At 35.0% G+C, this 18876-nt stretch overlaps 1 protein-coding gene across 11 annotated transcripts in view; it reads right to left on the reverse strand.

Annotated features, from left to right (window-relative positions):
- CACNA2D1 (calcium voltage-gated channel auxiliary subunit alpha2delta 1) overlaps nucleotides 1-18876 on the reverse strand; it is a 365044-nt gene that overhangs the window by 93825 nt on the left and 252343 nt on the right. For all 11 annotated transcript variants that reach the window (XM_048302698.1, XM_048302701.1, XM_048302697.1 and 8 more), the window contains exons 8-10: nucleotides 6453-6522; nucleotides 5579-5629; nucleotides 4423-4522 (exon numbers count right to left, since the gene is read on the reverse strand). In XM_048302698.1, the coding sequence (XP_048158655.1) occupies nucleotides 4423-4522; nucleotides 5579-5629; nucleotides 6453-6522 (221 nt within the window). The remainder of the gene's footprint in view (nucleotides 1-4422; nucleotides 4523-5578; nucleotides 5630-6452; nucleotides 6523-18876) is intronic.

The raw sequence follows: 18876 nt of genomic DNA on the forward strand, positions 1-18876 counted from the left end.
AACATTGCTACGAAGATATGTTTCTCTGCAGTTATCATTGTTCCCCTTTTCTTGAAAATGAACCATTCAATTTAAGAGAAACTGCAAGGTCAGTTAGATAGATTGCTGTTAAGAGAATCAGGAAGCCCAGCACTCAGCCCTAAACTTGTCCTTCTATCACTTTTCATTGACTATGAAAAAAACCCAAGCCATGCCCCCTGCCAAAAAAAGGAATTACATGTATTTGTTTACTGCCTCACACAGCTGTGATGATGAGGAGCCTGTTCACTTAATTGAAGCTACCTGAATGCTTCAGGATTAAATCACTAAGAGAGGTGCTTATGCAGACATACTTATTGTAGAGGGAACCTGACTCTTTATCTAGTTTTTTATTTGTCAAATAAGGAAAAATATGGCAGGCATCTTCATATTTTCTCCTTAGTATTGTCCATTCAGGAAAATGGGAAAGTAAAAAACAAAGAACTTTGGCAAACCTGTTCATACAGGAGTCCTTTTCATTTCCTCTACATCCACCAACAGAAATACTTCAGTACCATTGATACCATGATCATGTTTAATTTCTCCCTCAAGAAGTGATGCTGTTTGGAAATACGAAGCACCACTGAACTTCTCTGGGTCAAAACTCAAAACCACAAAATTAAAAAAACCCATCATACTATTTGAGTATGTGATTTAATTTCAGGTCCACTAAAAACATTACATGGAAATAATAAAGGAAACAAAGTTTAAGCTATTTTAAAATAAAATTTGACAAGTTTTTGGTAACTGAAGTACACTCATACAAAGCTAAAATTTCTAGCAAAGATAATATAAGCATGACAAGCTACCTGGCTGTAAAATCTAGCATCCTCTTCTCTCCACTAGGACTTCAGGCTAAAGTTTCCACCCATGGCATGTTAGTTAATTTAAATTAGCTTAAGGAAGTAGTTCCCAGAAGGAAGGAACATCTCCACAGATTTAAGATAATATAGGTCCAATATGAACTGCAGAATACAGGATGGATGTAGCGGAAAGGGAAAGGAGCCCTTTGATATATTGAAAAGATTTTACAAGACTTTCTTTTCCCTCTGTTAGAATATTTAAATATTTTAATTAGGAAGGCATAAAGATTTTACCAGTTTAGGAGTAACAGAGACAAAGTAAACAGGTTTGCAACCACTAAGCTGTAGAATCACATGAAAAACTGCTACTAAAAATCAATGGGAAATGAGGTATCATCCACAGATTTTTTTTCTTTATCCCCAACAATAATTTCATAGGCTGGGTGCATAGCTTTTTCTTTGAAATCAATTCATGCAGAATTTACCTTCCCTCTGAGTTTATTCAATGTGCAGAACTACATAAAAGCAGGAGATGAGCTGTCAATTTTCCCAGAATATTATTCTGTTCTATCTTGTATGCTCATGACATTTAATTTCCAGTTCCTAAACAGTAAATACTAGTTTGGATTTTTAAAAAGGCTAAGTGAATTTAAGAAGTGCAACAGCTTCTGACCTTTAACACATCTGTTGCCATAAGGGAGGCCTCTCCTTTGTGTGGTTTTCTGCACCTCTGCAGATTTGAAATACATTTCTCCTGCACGCTACCCACAATCAGAAATAAATTACACTCTTGTGTCAACATCTGAAACCAAGTCACTAAATCATGACGTGCTGGGATGGAATTGCTGCCCCTATAATCTACTGCTCGTTGCTATCAAAGCCTATAACCGGATTAGTGGGAAAACAGCTGTATTACTCATACATTTAAGCTCTTTTAAACAGCAGGTTTTCTGCCTGCAACAAAGCACAGCACTTCAGATAAGGAACATGCAAATCCCAAAGGAAACCATGATATATTAACCCCTGGCTATCATTTCATGACTTAACAGTTCATTCAACCTTTTTTTTCCTGGAAATAAATGCAGGAACTATGATTATTCAGTTGAACTAATGTTTTTAACACATCTACTTTTAAGCTTTCTTTCCCTAGGATTGCCTCATATACAAGGCACAGTTTGTTAAATCATCCTGTCACTTTTAAGAAGTGATTGACATAAGCTTAAATCCATGTCTTTCAGTTGTGCACATGAATCATCGTACATATGGGTTTTGTGGGACAACATCTTGGCAGAGGTTAGCAGTGAAGCAGCTCTCTAGTAAACTCACTAAAGACTCTAAGGTTATTAAAAATAACAAGCCATAAAACAACTGCCATATTTTAGGCCAAAAGATCCATGAGGGAAAGAAAAATTGTAGATAACTTCCAGTTAGTGTTCACATACCCAAATGCTAATGTGTTATCTGAACATTTTCACCTAGCTTTTTGGACTTTTTGGTTAGCCAATCATGTCTAATACTGAGCTGCTTCAGGGGAAAATGTTCTTAAGCAAAAAAATGCAACATATTGAATAAATTTAAAAAAAATATTGAACAAATCTACACTTTTTTCACTTTGAACAAAATGTTTCAGTTGATATTTTGGGTGCTAAGTTTACTAAGAATGCACTGGAGTTGGACATGAGGTATGCCTTCTCCATTACGGAATATTTTGTGAATCATGATAGAATCATAGATCCATTTATGTTGAAAAAGACTTTAAAGATTATCTAAATGTTAAACTAATCCTGTCAAATCTTTAAAAACCAAAAGACATATCTAAAAAAAAATCTTTAAAAAATGACCAAACTTCTGTGTTCACTTCTCTCACTTGTAGAATGCCTTTTAGTAGTACAACCATTTTTTTCCTATCTATAGCATATGATTTCCTGTCTGTTAGAGGAATAAACTATAGACATGTCATAACACAATGCCCATCACAATTCCATTCATAAATCATCTGAATACATGAACACGTAGGTTACACAAAAGTAACTGCAATACTGAAAGAATCTAATAAAGACTTTTAAATTATAAGTGCACAACACACCAAATAACATTTTATGAAAGATTTAGAGATGCCATGTTCTATTATGCACATTTCTGTGAGTGTTGCCCTCCTCTGATGATGAAAACAGCTCAACCAAAATGTCCTCTTGGGTTCTTCAGTCAAATTTCTGATGTGAGTCTCTAAAATTCATTCATTCAAAAAAAAAGGCTCTTATATATTGTAAGTAAAAAACCCGTGGTAAAATGTACTGTAGAAAATATTTGAGGATTTCTGTTCCTTTTTTGACGCAAATCCCAACCTTGAGGCCTCACAAGAATAACAGGGAACCTTAGCTAATAAAACACCCAGAGTCTAAGTAAGGTTTAGCATTAAGACACACTGTTTCTGATCACCTTGGAGCAAAGGTAACAAAAGAGCTTGAAAAGCTGTGTAAATCAAGAGGTAGTAGGGGTTCAGATTTTCCAGCAGTGAAACCTGGCAAAGTTCCACTGAACATACTAATCAATTTCCATCAGTTTATGATTACAAGCTTTTTTTTTTTTTTTTTTTTTTTTTTTAAATCAGTGAAACTAAGATTTCAGGTCCCCAATACTGTTACAGGGAAGTTTATTTCCTTTAGTAATAATAAAAAACATTAGGGCTTTTTTTTCACTTCAATTTAGATGAAGGAAAATGGCCTAAGGAAACACCACAGAGAGTAAGATCTTGTTTGTTCCTTGCAGAAAGTTCTAGTTAGATTGTCAGCAAACCATGAAGCAATAAGTGGTTTTAAAAAAGACTTCTTTTAGTTCTATTTCAAGTCTTTCTCCCTCAGGCTGGCTACAACATGACTCTACAAGTTGAAAATTATCTCCAGAATCACTTCAGTTACTCATCATTGAGGCTGTCTCTTGTTATTAAGAATATGTCAAGGTTCTCAAATCCTTAGAATCAAAACTCTACAGTTGAACAGCTTAATAAAAAAAATTTTAAAAGCCTTGCCCAAGACTAGAACATGACATCCAAGGTAGCCACCTGAAAATGGAAAGTTGCCCATACTTTCTTCAAGGATTTTCCCCTCTATTTTATTATTTATTATGAGAAAAATTGCTTTCCCAGCCATCAAGCTGCTAACTGTAGAACTTCTCAGCTACATTTCTTGGGCGGGTCAGATATATGGGTGTACATCTTCTTTATGCATCAAACAATGAGCAATCCAAATATATGCTGTGTAGAAAACCTGGGAACCAGCAATTATTTCAAGAGAATTTGCATATATCAATCTAATGGAAGATGTTTCATACAGACCACAGTATTATATTGGAAAGGAGAATTTGGCCATGCAGATGTTTATTTAAATTACTTTTGCCCTTAACCCAAATGTATATATAATAAAAAATCTAGGACATTCAATTTATTTTATAACAACAACAAAAAAAGCTACATGTGGTCTTTTGCAATATATTTTAAGTCTCTTTGCAGATTAACATTCAAGTATGCCACACCTGGTATTAAAAATAGTTTGCTTTTGGCTTTGATGACAATGCAAATTTTGTGGAAAGAACAGATACTCACTGAAACTACATTCACAAAGTCATCGTCAGACAAGGTCTCCAACATCTCAATGACCGACGTGCGGATCAGCTTCAATGTTAATCCACTGACACTCCCACTCCTAAAAAAATTCCACAATAGAAAAGTTGAATTTAGCAAATGTTATGTAAAACGTAGAAACAAATCTCACCCACCAGAACTTCTACCAAATTTCACACTAAAATTTTCATTTTATCTAATGAGTTCTCCAAGTCATTAGTGTTATTAAACTATTTATAATTATGAAAGTAAGCCCAAAACTGTCAAAGTCCCAGTCCTGTGCCTTAGATGAGGTCATAATGCTACATCCTTTACTCATTTTCTTTTCAAGATATCTGAGTTTACCACCTTCAACCAATGCATTGTCTAAACATTTTATACTCCTACACACAGATTTACAGCTCTGGGTTTCCAAAGACGCAAATGACAGCTTGTTTGATTCAAGGCAAAACCTAAGCTGAAGTGAAGAAATAACAAATGTTGATAAAACTCACTGCTGATATGAAAGCACTTCACCACATGTAAAAGCATTAGATGCAAATTCTACGCCTGAGAAGCTTTTCAGCATGAAGCAATCTGACACATCAAGTTCAATGCTCCCTTCAGTCCCTCAACATTGCCTACATCACAGAAGCCTTGCTGAGGCAGAGAGCTTTTATTAATTTCTTTGCTCACTTTCTAGCAATATCTTATACTAACCAAACTTGGCAATTTTGAATTCTGTATCATAAAACACACAAGTCCACATACATCCTTAACTTTCAGACTCATGAAATCATTATTACATTTGTTGTAATGCTTCTAGCTATTTGTTTTTAGGTTTGTGCTTTACAACAAATCTTGGCATGCACATGAGAAATATTCACTTGATTGCTGAAGTAATTACTAAGTTGAAAACAGAAAAATAATAAAGTGATTAGAAAAACATTTCCTTGCCTCCAGTTTAAATAACTTTCAGGTTTGGTTTGAGCTTTTTGGAACTATTTTCTATTATGTATTTATTGTGCTCATTTCAAGATTTTTGAACCTTGCATACCAGGACCTCTTCTCTCTCTATTTTTCAGCATACAGAGATTTGTTCAATATATCAAAGTACTTTTATCCCTCTAATGTCAATATTCAGACATTAAACACTTACGCATCAACTAAAATAAGCATGTCTTTGGGAGATGCAGCTCCTTGGATGTACCTGAAATAAATAAATTGTATGAATGACACAAATTTGAATACACATTTTTGTGTGTGTGATGGAAGACACTCTGTGATCTCTGAACTCAAACTAGCTGAATCAACAAAATCCTCTTGTTGCAGCTAACAACCCAGGTGTTTTTATCTCCTCTCTTGCTGTGTCTTCTAAGTAAATCTAAGTCTAAACCACATTAGTCTGCAGGTAAGATATACTGATCAAAATTCATTGTTTTCACATAACTGAAAAACAGGAATGCTATTTCAGAGCTAAAGATCTTGATGACAGATGAATTATTACTCAGCCCAGCTTAGGCAAAAATACTTCATTATTTTGGGAAAAATATATCCAACTATATACAAGTATCAATATGCTTTATGTCTTCAGAGGCTTACATTAAAAAAATCATGAGAAGTAATCCCACTGCTCTCCCATCTTTTACCCATCTAGCAATTTCATTGCCAGTCTAAACCACTGAGACATATTTTTAAACACTTGCAAAAGTCTGGAAGAATGGTTCAGTCTAATACACTGGATTATATTTGATTTTGGCACAAAATCAGAGTTTTCAACTGTCTTACACCTATTTGATGGTTATCCTCCTATGAAAAGTCCATGTAATACAATAATAAAACACCTATAAACTGCATAACACAGAGTATAATTTGAAAATTGTTTATTCAGAAAAAATGAACTAGTTTTAAAAAGAAAAAAGCAGTATCGAAAAGTAAGTACTATTAAAAACAAGCAGAAAAAAAGATTTTTACAGTAATATCTATAAAGTAAGTGATTATATATATACCAAACCTTTAAAAAGAAAGCTTACCATGGCCTTCTGCGTACATCATACAGGTCTATTTTGTTAGGAGTTCGACTTTTATCTACCCATGGGGAAGCTAAAAAGAAAAAAAAAAATGTATGGAACAATATAAAACTTTATCTCAAGTATTTTATTTAAAACAATATAATGAATCAGTACAACAGACTTAGCACTATATAAATATTAACATTTTGTAAGGATAAAAAAAGTCTGTATTTGTGTAATATGTTGTTGAAATACCTAGACACCCTTATACATATTACCATATAATATAAGGCAATAAAACTACATGTATGTGTGTGTATATGTGTGTGGGGTGTGCCCAGCCCCTGCCCTGGAGGGACGTCTGCTGAGGTAAGGAGGTTGCTCAATCTCCCAGCAGGACCCCCCTGGAAAGGCAACCACTTTGCAGTTATGGCGAGAAGAAGACAAACCCAGAATCCTCAGGGAGACCCTGTGCAGATCCTTTGTAACCCATTGGCCTTTACCCTCTGACACCCACCCCCTGTATCCCTTTAAAGCCAGCCCCCTGTCCCTGCGGGGGCAGAGAGATGCCCGTCCCTGGCTCCCCTTTGCCGGAGTACGGACCAATAAAGCTGCGTCGTGCGGAACAGCTACACGGGCCTCTCCTCTCTCTGGTCTGGCCTGGAGGCTGCCCTGCAGAGCTGAGCTGGAATCACGAGCTGACAATCACTAAAGAGCTGACAGCTTCTGCACGGGCCCTCCTGCCAGCAGCTGAGGGAAGACACCGGGCCTCGGGAAGACGATCTCTTTTGGGACCATCTCTCCGGACCGGTCACAGCTTCCTTGGTCAGAGCTCCTGACCCCACACCAGCTGCCATATACACATATGTATGTATATACACATATATGTGTATATACATATATATGTGTACAGCTAAGTGTGTTGAAGAAACAAGTGCTGACTATAATTGACCACTGATTTCAATGGAAACAAAAATTCGACCCAAGTACTTCAGATTATGAAACAACTTTTTTAACAGCAACACATTTAATTAAAAAAAAAAAAAAGGTAATTATTGCTATATATAGTAATGGTATCACAGTTATGAGATACCAATCTAAAAGTCAATTATGAACCTAAAAAATTGTACACTGACTCAAGAGCTTTACCTAAAAATGCACATTATAAAAGTAACATGAAAATATCATATTCTCTAAAAAAAGAGATGTAAATATTTATGTCTCCTTAAAGAAAATGCTAAGAATGATAACCTTTTGCAAGTGTTTGATTTAGGCTTTACCAATATTTTCAGCAAGGGGAGGAATTATTTCCTTACTGAAAAAATGGGTCTTTCAAAACCATGTGACAGCTTAACGAACACAAATAAAAATGTGAAAAGTTACAGGGAATGAGATAATGTTCTGCAATTTGTTCTCTCACTGTATGCCAAGAGCCTTGGGGAGCTATTTCCTGACATCAATCATTTTTCTGTCTAGGAAATAAAGAAAGATATAGGCAGCTCCAGGATTCTTCATGAAAAATCATACATCTAAGACAAAAGGGAAGAATTATATCTCCACCCATGAATACAAAAGAAGCCATCAGCTTTGAGTAGCTGCCTATTTTTGCATTTACAAAATGAACCCTTTTCTAAGTGACCAAACCATGAGCTGGCCTATCACTTACCAGAACCTTTAAGCTGAGTGTTACCCACATTTAGCAGCCACAGAGAACACTGTGTACTGTTGCACAACAAGAGAACCTCAAAATCTGTGCCAGTATTGTCTATGATTTCAGACTAGACCACCTGACTGGTCCTTTGGAACCTGATACTGTAAGAGTATTGGAAATTTTCAGAAATGAGAGAATTTAATTTATTGAGACAGATATATGTCAAAATTCTAACTTAGTTATCATTACTTAGATATGTACAGGTTAAATTCAGCAGTATTTTATGAGCCTACAAGGTTAGCACATGTTCAGTGATGGATTTTTTTCTCTTTCCAGGCTATCCTTTCCATAGGAATTCCATCTGAAAATCCACCTTTCAGATACATTCCCTGAGACTTCCAAAATCCGCATGCAATGTGTTCATTTCAGTTTGTATTATGAGTGGTTGAGATAAAATTGCAACTATAAATCAAGATACTGACTAAGACTGCAATATCTTTGCCAAAACTTTCAGTCTTTCCAGTGACATCCAGTAAAAGGCTATGCCCTACCAAATATGTCCCTCTTAATCGACACCTATCTCAGACAATCTTCATAAACAGAGAATTATCTCAATTTATGATCTGGATTTATTTCAAAACAACAGAGAAAATTCAATTTACACTGGTAATGTTACTTTAGTTCACATGAAAGGTAAATTCAACTCCTTAAGTGCAGTCTCTAAAGCAAAAGGATGGTGGTTCAAAGAGAATTTGAATGCAGGAGCTGAAGAAGGGTCCTTCTAACATCATCTTCATATACGACTGTGACAGCGAATGCTGACAGAGGTAATAATTTAAAACGGAATCAATGTTCTAAAGGCACACAGTATGACGGAACGGCCCTTTAACTAACATAAATTATCTACTGAAAACTATCATAGGAACATTTAGCTAGAATTCAGCTGATATCACAACCTTCACATCCTACCTTAAACTACAGTGTAATTTTTCTAAGTGCTAAACTAAAATTTACAGAAATATGGGTTAAGATTTCATTTTAGCTGTGTAACAGAAGAGCACAAGAATTAATTCAGCTATGTTTTTTCTGCAAAATTTGAGAGCTACACATACATGTTAATGTAATACCACTCGACAGGTAAGCACATCACATCCTTCAGGCTAACACCAGTTCTCCAGACAGCAAGCACTTCAGAACTGGGCCCTTTAGACCAAACAGTGTGTGTAAAATATTTCAGAAACACATAAAGGCAAAATTTATACTAATCTAAACACCAAAAAGTAAAATTTGAAATGCCTGAAACTATCCCTAGTATTTCCAAAAGTACCAAATGTCTGTGTAACATTTGAGGGGTTTTTAACTGGAATACAAATCACAACAGCACATTTAAAACTTCCTTCTTTCCTTTGGTTTTATTTCCTAAATATGGAGAGGATGCTCAAAACTTCTAGTGGAGACAGTAAAATGAAGCCTGTGAAGACAATTTTTCCAAAACTGATCTACAGCAGAATTCTTTCAGTTAAAACTTGAGCTGCTAAGCCTTGAACTCAGTTCTACCATAGCTTTTCAGTAATAGCCTTGATTGCAATGAGGCCCAAACTGTCCCTTTTTGGCTACATCTATATTAGCAGGTTAAAAAGAACAATGGAAAGGAAGCCATTCACATGAACTAAGCAAAAACTATAATAATGGTCCAATTACACACAAAATAAACTGAGCAGAAGCCACTCAGCACACTACTTACAGCCTATCTGATCCTTCTGGAGATTACTGTGAACAGTAACACAGCTTTTGTTTTGGGTAGATAGACACAGTGGTGAACACAACTACTAAATTCTACTTTTTGCTCATTAGCATGGCTCTTTCAGTACACACAGTCCTGGAATGACTGTCAGCAGCTTCAGGGAGATCTGGAGAAGGTCTTTAAAAACATTCTTTATTACCATGCTGTTAAACCACTGTTTCCTGTGCCGCATGTCAATAAGTTTTGTTTTCCTACTTAATAAATTATTTTCTTTCCAGAAAAATATAACAAGCTTCTCCATGCTTAAGTTTCCAAGACTGCACAATTTATCACTGGATATTAATGGTTGCTGGATCATACACTAATTAAGATATATAAAGTATAATGAGAAAACATGTTCTATTGATCTTTCTGATGGTTTCTACAACAATTTACATAATCTAGTAGAAAGCTTCTGCAAGGCTCTGCATACCATAAATAAGGACCCAGCCCTTAGTATCTAAAATTTCATTCACACCAAAGTGCTGAATTCCCTCTTCAACCTCAAGAATTAACGTGACTAAATTACTCATTCATCCTAGTCTCTATCTGGAATAACACTTTTAATTTTAGATGGCTTTGAATGGCCTGAAATCAATTCACTGGTTTTAGTAACATTCTGATTATTTATGGATATTATTGAAATTGTTATTAATAGGAAACTGAAATTCCCTTACAATATTTGATTTCCACTTATCAACTTTAATTTGTCCTGATTTATTATTTTATAAAACAATGGGTTTTTTTTTTCCTTTTTTAAAGATGATAAATACTTTCCATGCAAAAATAAGTAAGTGTGCATTTATAATTATACAGGAAATAATTAGAAGGGACGGAGACCACTGAAAGAGATGTGTTGCTTTTCTGGTCCATATAAAGAAAACACTATAAAGCCATCCGGTGAAACTGGCTTACATCTTACTGACAAAAGCTATTATGTGGTCTAAGATAAAAGCAGAATTAAATAAACAAACAAACAAAAAAATTAAACTTTTTCCTCAAAAACTTAAATTGATCAAGGATTTTGAGATTTACAGTTTTGTTTATATAACCTATTATTTTTTTGTCAGGTGTTTTGGAACCTGGCTCACCAATATCTTCAAGAAATCAACCTCACCACATTTCATTGTTGCATATGAGTATCTTTGAACTATGTCAACACGGCACAGTTCTCTGGTGCATACATTAGGCTTTAGTCATGTTCCCTTTTGATGATTTTCTTGTTTGGCATGTGGATAGATTTGATACTTTATAAATTATTCATTGGATTTGATATCGCTCCCACTTCTGTTTGCATTATTGAGATACAGGACTGGATATATTTCAAGTAAGAGTAAGCCATGCTTTTCTGTTATTTCTTTACATGTAGAGTGGAAATCCTCAGTTTTGTTGATTACAAGCAGAACCAATTCATGCACTATAGCGACTGTCACAGGGTAGAGCCTAAATGAAAATATTTGTTAGGAAAGGATTGGCTACAATCTCCCATTCTGAATTCATGAGATGATTCCAGAGGCATAGGTGAGTCATGAGGGAAACTCTTCTGAATGTTCTGCCCTGTTCTACTGGTTACGTGTGCATGTGCAAGGAACAGAGAGGCAGAGATAAATTATTGACAGCTTTACATCCCTTTACATTATTAACACATTTGAGAAAAGAGACTAAAAGCTGATAACAAATGCCAATTATCAAATCCCTGACCTCATCATCTTATTTTGACTCAAACTCCAAATTCTATCTTGCTATCTCTCAAAGTAACATTCATGTGGATATTCAAAACAATCAAAACCGCAGAGTATTCAATTCCCCGAGACAGATTCAGTAAAGTCTTCCTTTGATGGAGCAAAGGTACAAGTTACAGCATGTACTTTACTGATAGTTTAATTTCATATTTCTTTTAATCTTTTAGTGAATGTATGTGAAGAAACCTGCTTTCAGATATGTGATAGTCCAGACTATTTGAGAAATGTGATACTCCTCAATTTTCTACCCAGAAAGAAATCAGTTGAATTTCAGTGTAGCAGCAGCACCTTTGTAGAATTCCTTTGCTATTTTTCAGTAAAAGGTGAGACACGGTAACTAAATATAAGAAACAGCCATAACATTAAAAGCCCCTAACATTAATCACAATAAGTGTTTTCAACTGCTGTATTTAGTGTTCAGAATATTTGTATCATAATGATGCCTTAGATTACTGGTTAGTATCATCCTCCCAAGACAGAGACTGTTACTGACCAACTCTATGCTACCACACCATATGTTCCGTCAGGACTGAATGCAACCATTCCTTTATGATTTTCTTCTCCTAGAGACTGAAAATTGCCAAGACCTTAAAATGTGTTCAGGTAAAATCTATCTAACGTAGACAGGTCTGTGCTATGTCCTCTGTAGCTTTCATAGTACCATCACCATACAGAAAAGAGAGGATAATAATCTTGAAGTTTTTTAGAATGTGTTACCCAAGTGGTAATGGGTAATTACGTTATGGGCAATACTGCACTCAGTTTTATTACAAATCAGTTAAGCAAAGATTTGATATGGGAATAGTCCATACACAAACAAATCTATTGATTTTTGGTCCCAATGTACCAAAAACCCCAAAAATGATTAGAATGTGCAATACATACTGCAGTTTGCAACTTAAAATTAGCCTCTTTCTGTTATCTTATTTCAGAGGCAAACATTTCTATTTCTGCATGTATAAACTGAATTTCATCCTAAATGTGTTGCTTGCATTAATTTCACCTGGACTAGTGAACATGTCCCCAAAGAGGGCTGGAGTATCAGGGCTTGAGGAGAAGCAAGAAGCTGTTTTATTTGGTCTATTGTGGTTTTCCTTTTTCTCCTATAAAAGCAAATTCTGGAGATTTAAATCTGTATCATAAAGACACAGAGATGGCATGGATTTCAGCATGAAGGCATGGTGACCTGCGGTATGCAATTTCATTAACTCACTAGAAATAACACATTATCCTGTAACTGGGTGGATCTGCTTGTGTAAATGCAAAATTCAGCACATCACTTTTGAACAATGAGCCACAACTGAACTTACTTTTTGTATCAGGAAATGAGGTTGTAGTGAGGTGGATGACAGTCTCTTCTCTCAAGTAACAAGTGACAGGATGAGAGGAAACAGCCTCAAGTTGTGCCAGGGGAGATTTAGATGGGATACTAGTAAAAAAATTCTTGCCAGAAAGGGTTGTGAAGCACTGAAACCGGCAGTCCAGTGAAGTGGTAGTCACCACCCCTGGAAGTTCAAAAAATGTGTGGATGTGGTATTTGAGGACATGGTTTAGTGGTGAACATGGTGGTGGTGGTGGGTTGATGTCTGCACTTGATCTTTAAGGTCTTTTCCACCAAAAATTCTATGATGAGTATGGTTAGATCCAAATCCCTTTCTTCCCTCCCAGATTTCAAAGCAAAAAAAAAAAAAAAAACACAAACAAAAAAACCCCAAAAACAACAAAGTGAACACTCAAAGACACTTATTTCTATGTAAAAGTGGAAGTATCCGACTCACACACACTAATTGCACTAATTGATAATTTATAAGCTGCATTACTAGGAAAGTGTTGTGATTTTACTTTGTTTGTCTACTTTAAAGGCTCCTTTAAATGTTCAGCTGTTCACAGGAACTAACAGCTATAAAATATAAAACCTTTTGCAAAAAGAAGAAAGTGAAGTTCTCAGTTTTTCAAGGCTTTTGATTCATTTTGTATGGATTTTTTAGCCTTTCCAGTCTCTTAGTATCTGCTTCAGTAATTACTTTCTCTGGAGAGTTCAATATCATGGCCACAACACTATTGCTTGCCATTAATTGTTAACACAAGAGCAGCTGTGCACAGCAAGTTCTTCATTTGGTGAGATACTGTTTTATTTTATTAGAAATTGATTTTTAAAGCTCTTCTATTATTAATTTGTCTAGGCAGGGAATGCTCTAGTAGCTAAGTGAAACTTGCTTCACTAACAACTGGAAACAAGTTAAGTTCTTTCTTTTTTTTTTTTTTTTTTTTTTTTTTTAATGAATGATAAGAGATAATCCTGATCCAGATAGTTCTGTTCTATCCATATTTTTAGTCCAAAAGTTTGAAGACTTTAAGGACAAGACTGTTTTTCTGGAAAGTCATCACTGAAGCGCTGCTTTCTTTATCTGTGAATTTTTCCATTCAATACCTCGTAAACTCAAATTACATAGGAATATCCTAGTAAAATACTGGCATGAGAAATGCAAAGAGATTTTTCTCTAATTAATTAAAATTCCTATCATATTATATCTACTTATAATATAGATAAACAAAGGAAGAATATATAGAAGGCAAGATTACAGTAAAGACAGGGAAGAACACAAGTTCTTTTCGCTGTACTCTTCAGTACTGATATTGCAAACATTCAGAAAAGATTATCAGAGCTGCTGATATTTAAACTGAATTTAAGTATGAGTTAATGAATAAAAATGCACACTCAATACTAAAAGAATTGTTGCTATGCATACCCCGATTGAATACCTAACCTTCAGAGGATCACTGAAGAAGTAATTTTATCTCTCTATACCTGTTTCTTTTATCAGCAAAAGGAGGACAGTGATGTTTATATTAGTTTTTTAATCAGAAGTGTTTCATGGATGAAAACTTAGGTATGTTTTACATGCCCTGCAGCACATATATGCCATGCAGTATAGCACAAAATAATCCAGGTGTCACTGAGAACATAAAGTCTCCTGGAATAAAACTGGAGAACTTTTTAGTACTTAAGAAACACAACAGCATTCAGTGCTGTCCATTGGGAAAAGCTGCCAGCACGTGTTGTCCCTTCGGTCACACTGTGGGGCTGTCTAAAGGATTCCAATAAAGCTCTGCCTCATCCTGTTTAGTAATACAGATACATCCTAAAGCTGAGGGAGCAGATGAACTTAAGAAACACCTGTATATGTGATTAAGACATGGTCAGATACACTTAAAGTAAGAATTCTTCTCTAATACAAGTAGAGTCAAATGAAGATGACAAGTATGTGTGTCTAGGTTATGTGGTAAGAGAAGGGCTGTGGAGCTGCAGGTTGGACTCTGCTTTCTCCTCTGTGAAAAACCCCCCAACAAAAATATTCCACAAAGACAACAGAGAGAAGTCACAGATCTATGCAGAAGCTTGGGAGAGTGGAAGACATAGCTTTTGCCAGAAATATCATATTGTGAATGCAGGTTTTCAACTGAACTTCCCATAGGCCCTTGTTAAATTTCCAGATAGAATTGGGAAGATTTGGAACAGCTGGGGACAGGATAGTATTTCTTTCTCAGTTTTATTTTTGTTATGAATTGTGTCAACTTTTTGGATCTTGACCAAGCGTGGCACATTCCCCCCTTCAGGACACTGCAGACCAAATACTGTCACACTGAGCCTAGGTTCAGCATTTCTTCAGAAAAGATGCTGAATCTACTCATGCACCATCATGCCACTGTTATGAATATATAAAAGTCATTTACTGAAATCTGAAACTATCAGTACTATCAGTCTTGACATCAGTATAAACCCTTTCTAGTATAACACTTGGAAAAATTATTATTTATTGTACTTCCCTGAGAGAGCTGAGTCAGTGTTGCTGATCAAACAGTTTTTTACTAAACATTCATCTAAATCAAGACTGTGTTTTCATTTGAGTAATACTATGCAACCAATTTTTCTTAACTAAATTTATTAGTGTAACTCGAAAGCCTCCTATATCATATTTAACTGCAAATAAATGTCTACTGTCTGCAGTCCAAAAAAAAGCATCCTTTACCAAGAATCTCAGCACGACAAAACAATGAAATGAACAATGAGAGAGGTGGTATCTGGTAAAAGGCACATGAATACAAAGTAGTTTTGAAAGTTTGTTTAATTAGCAACTGCTACAGTGAAAATAATATGCGTCCCATTGCAGTATTTTAATGAAACATTGATTAACAATTATAATCCTAATTATGTCTATAATTAAAAAGAATTTAAAGATTAAAAGAGGAACTGGTTACTTTGTACCTACACTTCCAAGTAGGCCACCAAAAAAGTCGTATTAAATTGTTCTTTTAGGTGACTGCTTTTTAAAACCTAGTGGTCAAATTACCTGCATAGATGCCTCACAAAGTGTAAGTAACTTAATATCTGTCAATTCATATTAAAATACTTTAATTAAATTAATTCATTTTTGAGCAACAGATTTGTCCAGTGCTGTGTGGTTAATTATAAATTAAATCTGAAGCCTTATCTATATTAAAGTACATTTCTGTCTGCACAGCACCAACAAAGCCCAACCTGTGCAAGCCCACAGGCAATGGATTCAAGATTTATAAAAAAAAGAAAAATTTTCAATTGAATTGAAATTAATTGTTAATTTCAATGATCTTGATAAAACACTGCCATATTACTGCTTTTAGTTTGAATCAAAAACTACTGAAACCCTCTGTCTGGACTAGAATTAGTCAAGTGTCATCTTAAAATGACATCTTAAAAGCCAGTACAAGATTCTGGAACTAGACTTAAAAAATAATTAGACAGATAGATGTACATCTACTAGTACTGAGAAGAAAGTGATTCAATATTTATAATTTGTGCTCTCTTGCCCTATCACAGAGAATCCAAATTTTGAACTTGGTGACTCACAGTTCTATAAAACTCCTCTGGTTTTGTTTACTGTTTCCATAATACTGAATTTCAATAGTGTTTGCTTAAAAAAGCCCCACAAAATAAATTTCAGCTTTCTTTCATAGCACTTTTGAAAGCTGGCTCTAACTCTTGAGTTATACGTAAATTACGGAAAACTGTTTGCTTGTAGGACAAAGACTGAAAATTTCTAATATTTTAAAGTAATATTAAATTATGTAAAATTATTACATTTATAATATTTTTTTATTTCAATGACTTGACAATTTTAGCATTCAGTCTGTTCACTTGTTATAACATTTTTACATATTTTAACTATATTTAATAATCACTAAATGTAAAAGAAAAGAAGTTATCATAAAATATTCAAATTTTGTGCAACTGTTTTTTCTATATTAAACTGGCCTGTCTGCCCTTGAGGGAGTCAACAGCTCCTCCCAGTTTAGTGTCTCTGGCAAACTTACTTAGTATTTTTTTGAATATTCCCTAAATTGACCCTCCTCCACTGGGAACAAGGTATCCTTATTCCAGAATTTCCTTTTGATTGTAGAGGCCTATGATTACTGAGGTCTGGTCTTACAATGGATGAAAGACTAATTTTTGACTCGTGCCTTTAAACAGAAGAATGAGCATATATTAAATCCTTCTTAAAAGTTTCATGCACTTTATATGCTTATTTTTGGATCTCTGTTATCAAATTACTGTTTACTTACTCTTGAATTGTTCAGAGCTCATAGAATAGCTAATAGAAATCTCAACATTGCTCTGGGCATCTTCATATCAAAGTGGATGACTGCCAGTAGAGTAATAGAGCTTAGCCTTTCTCTTAAAAAATATGCTGTCATTCAAACTAATGAGAATATTGATAATAATGTGAGAAACTGAAATGGTTAATGGCTTAAACGTTGCTAAAATCATCTAAGAACCCTTGTACTGCTGTCCACCCACACCCACTGAAGCCCATATCTCCCCAAATATGGCTACTCGCTGGAATTTGGACTGTAGTGGGAACTTGGGATAAGATAAAGGTGATACTATGGTCTCATCATCTCAGGTCGAGGGAGAGGAATCTATCCACAAGCAATAGGGGAAGACTGGGATGCTGATGGCTCAAACATTCATGTTTTACACACTTTCTACTCAGGGGTTTGCTCATAGAAAAAATCCCTTCATGCTGTTGGGTACTATGGTGACAAGGACAGCCCAAGAGCCTCCTTAGAACAGAAGTGATGCACCCTTTGCCCATGGCTCAAAGCAGTGGGACAATATCAGATAAAAACATTTGTAGCTTAGAGGAACTGAACTTTTTTTTTTAACATGGGAGGAACGGCTGGGTGAGTATGTGTCAGGTAATAATGAGCAGGCTTTGCTATGCATTTAAATTTTGGGGTTTGATATTTCCAAATTCTTTCACAAATATCATCACTATGGAAAAATTCACCACTTTGAAACAGGCTTACCAAAGGCCAATACAATGAAGCAATGTTTTACAACTTATAACATCATTTTCAAAATGCATATGTGAAAAGCATCCACTTTGGCATATGAATCCTGAATTAACTTTCAGAACATCTGCCGTGTCATCAAACTGAGAAAAAGTTTACAAAAAGAGAAGAACCTTGCACAAAGACCTATTCTAAAAAATCTAAAATGTGAAGGGCTTTCCAGTTTGAGCTACAATGGGAAGCAGATGCACAAAACAACACATAGAACTTAGAGAGTATCAGACTGCTCTATACTGTATATGCGTGTGCAGAATTTCAGAATTGGGGAATTACTCAGGAATTTATGATGTTGTGTTCTGACAGGATTGGACAGTTGTTAAATATTTAGCTATGCAATAAATAGCAGGTGTGAATATCTGGGTTTTATACTAAATTTGTGTTTAGATGAAGTATATACAAGTAACATCTGCACCTGCAAAACAAAGAAAACAAGCTTCTCCCATTTTACAGGTGTTCTAAGCAAGAATACATCGAGATTTTGAGGCTCTTGTGTTGGTGAACAACTGGAGTAGACAGGTTAGCTGTATATAAGAATATATTTTTCAATAGATGGGAATAATTTTCAAGTGAAATATTATTTCCTATAGATTGGCAGAGAGATACATTTAAGAAACACTTCTTTTTCAGTACTTGAAAAACATTACATAGTAAGCTGTGACAAATGGTGATCCCACACATGATGATAGATCCCCAAAGAATTGAAAGATTTGGAAAACAAAAGAAATATTAAATTAGCATTTTCAATATTATCTTTTTTCTGCAACATCTCCCAGTATTTATTTCATGATCATCCAGCATGACAAAATAAGCAGGATTCAAGTGCTATGATATATTCTTCCTGTAAACTAGCCTGAGGCAGTTTCTCTGCCTATGCTA

This window comes from Corvus hawaiiensis, chromosome 4 (genome assembly GCF_020740725.1).
Source record: "Corvus hawaiiensis isolate bCorHaw1 chromosome 4, bCorHaw1.pri.cur, whole genome shotgun sequence".
Taxonomy (NCBI): domain Eukaryota; kingdom Metazoa; phylum Chordata; class Aves; order Passeriformes; family Corvidae; genus Corvus; species Corvus hawaiiensis.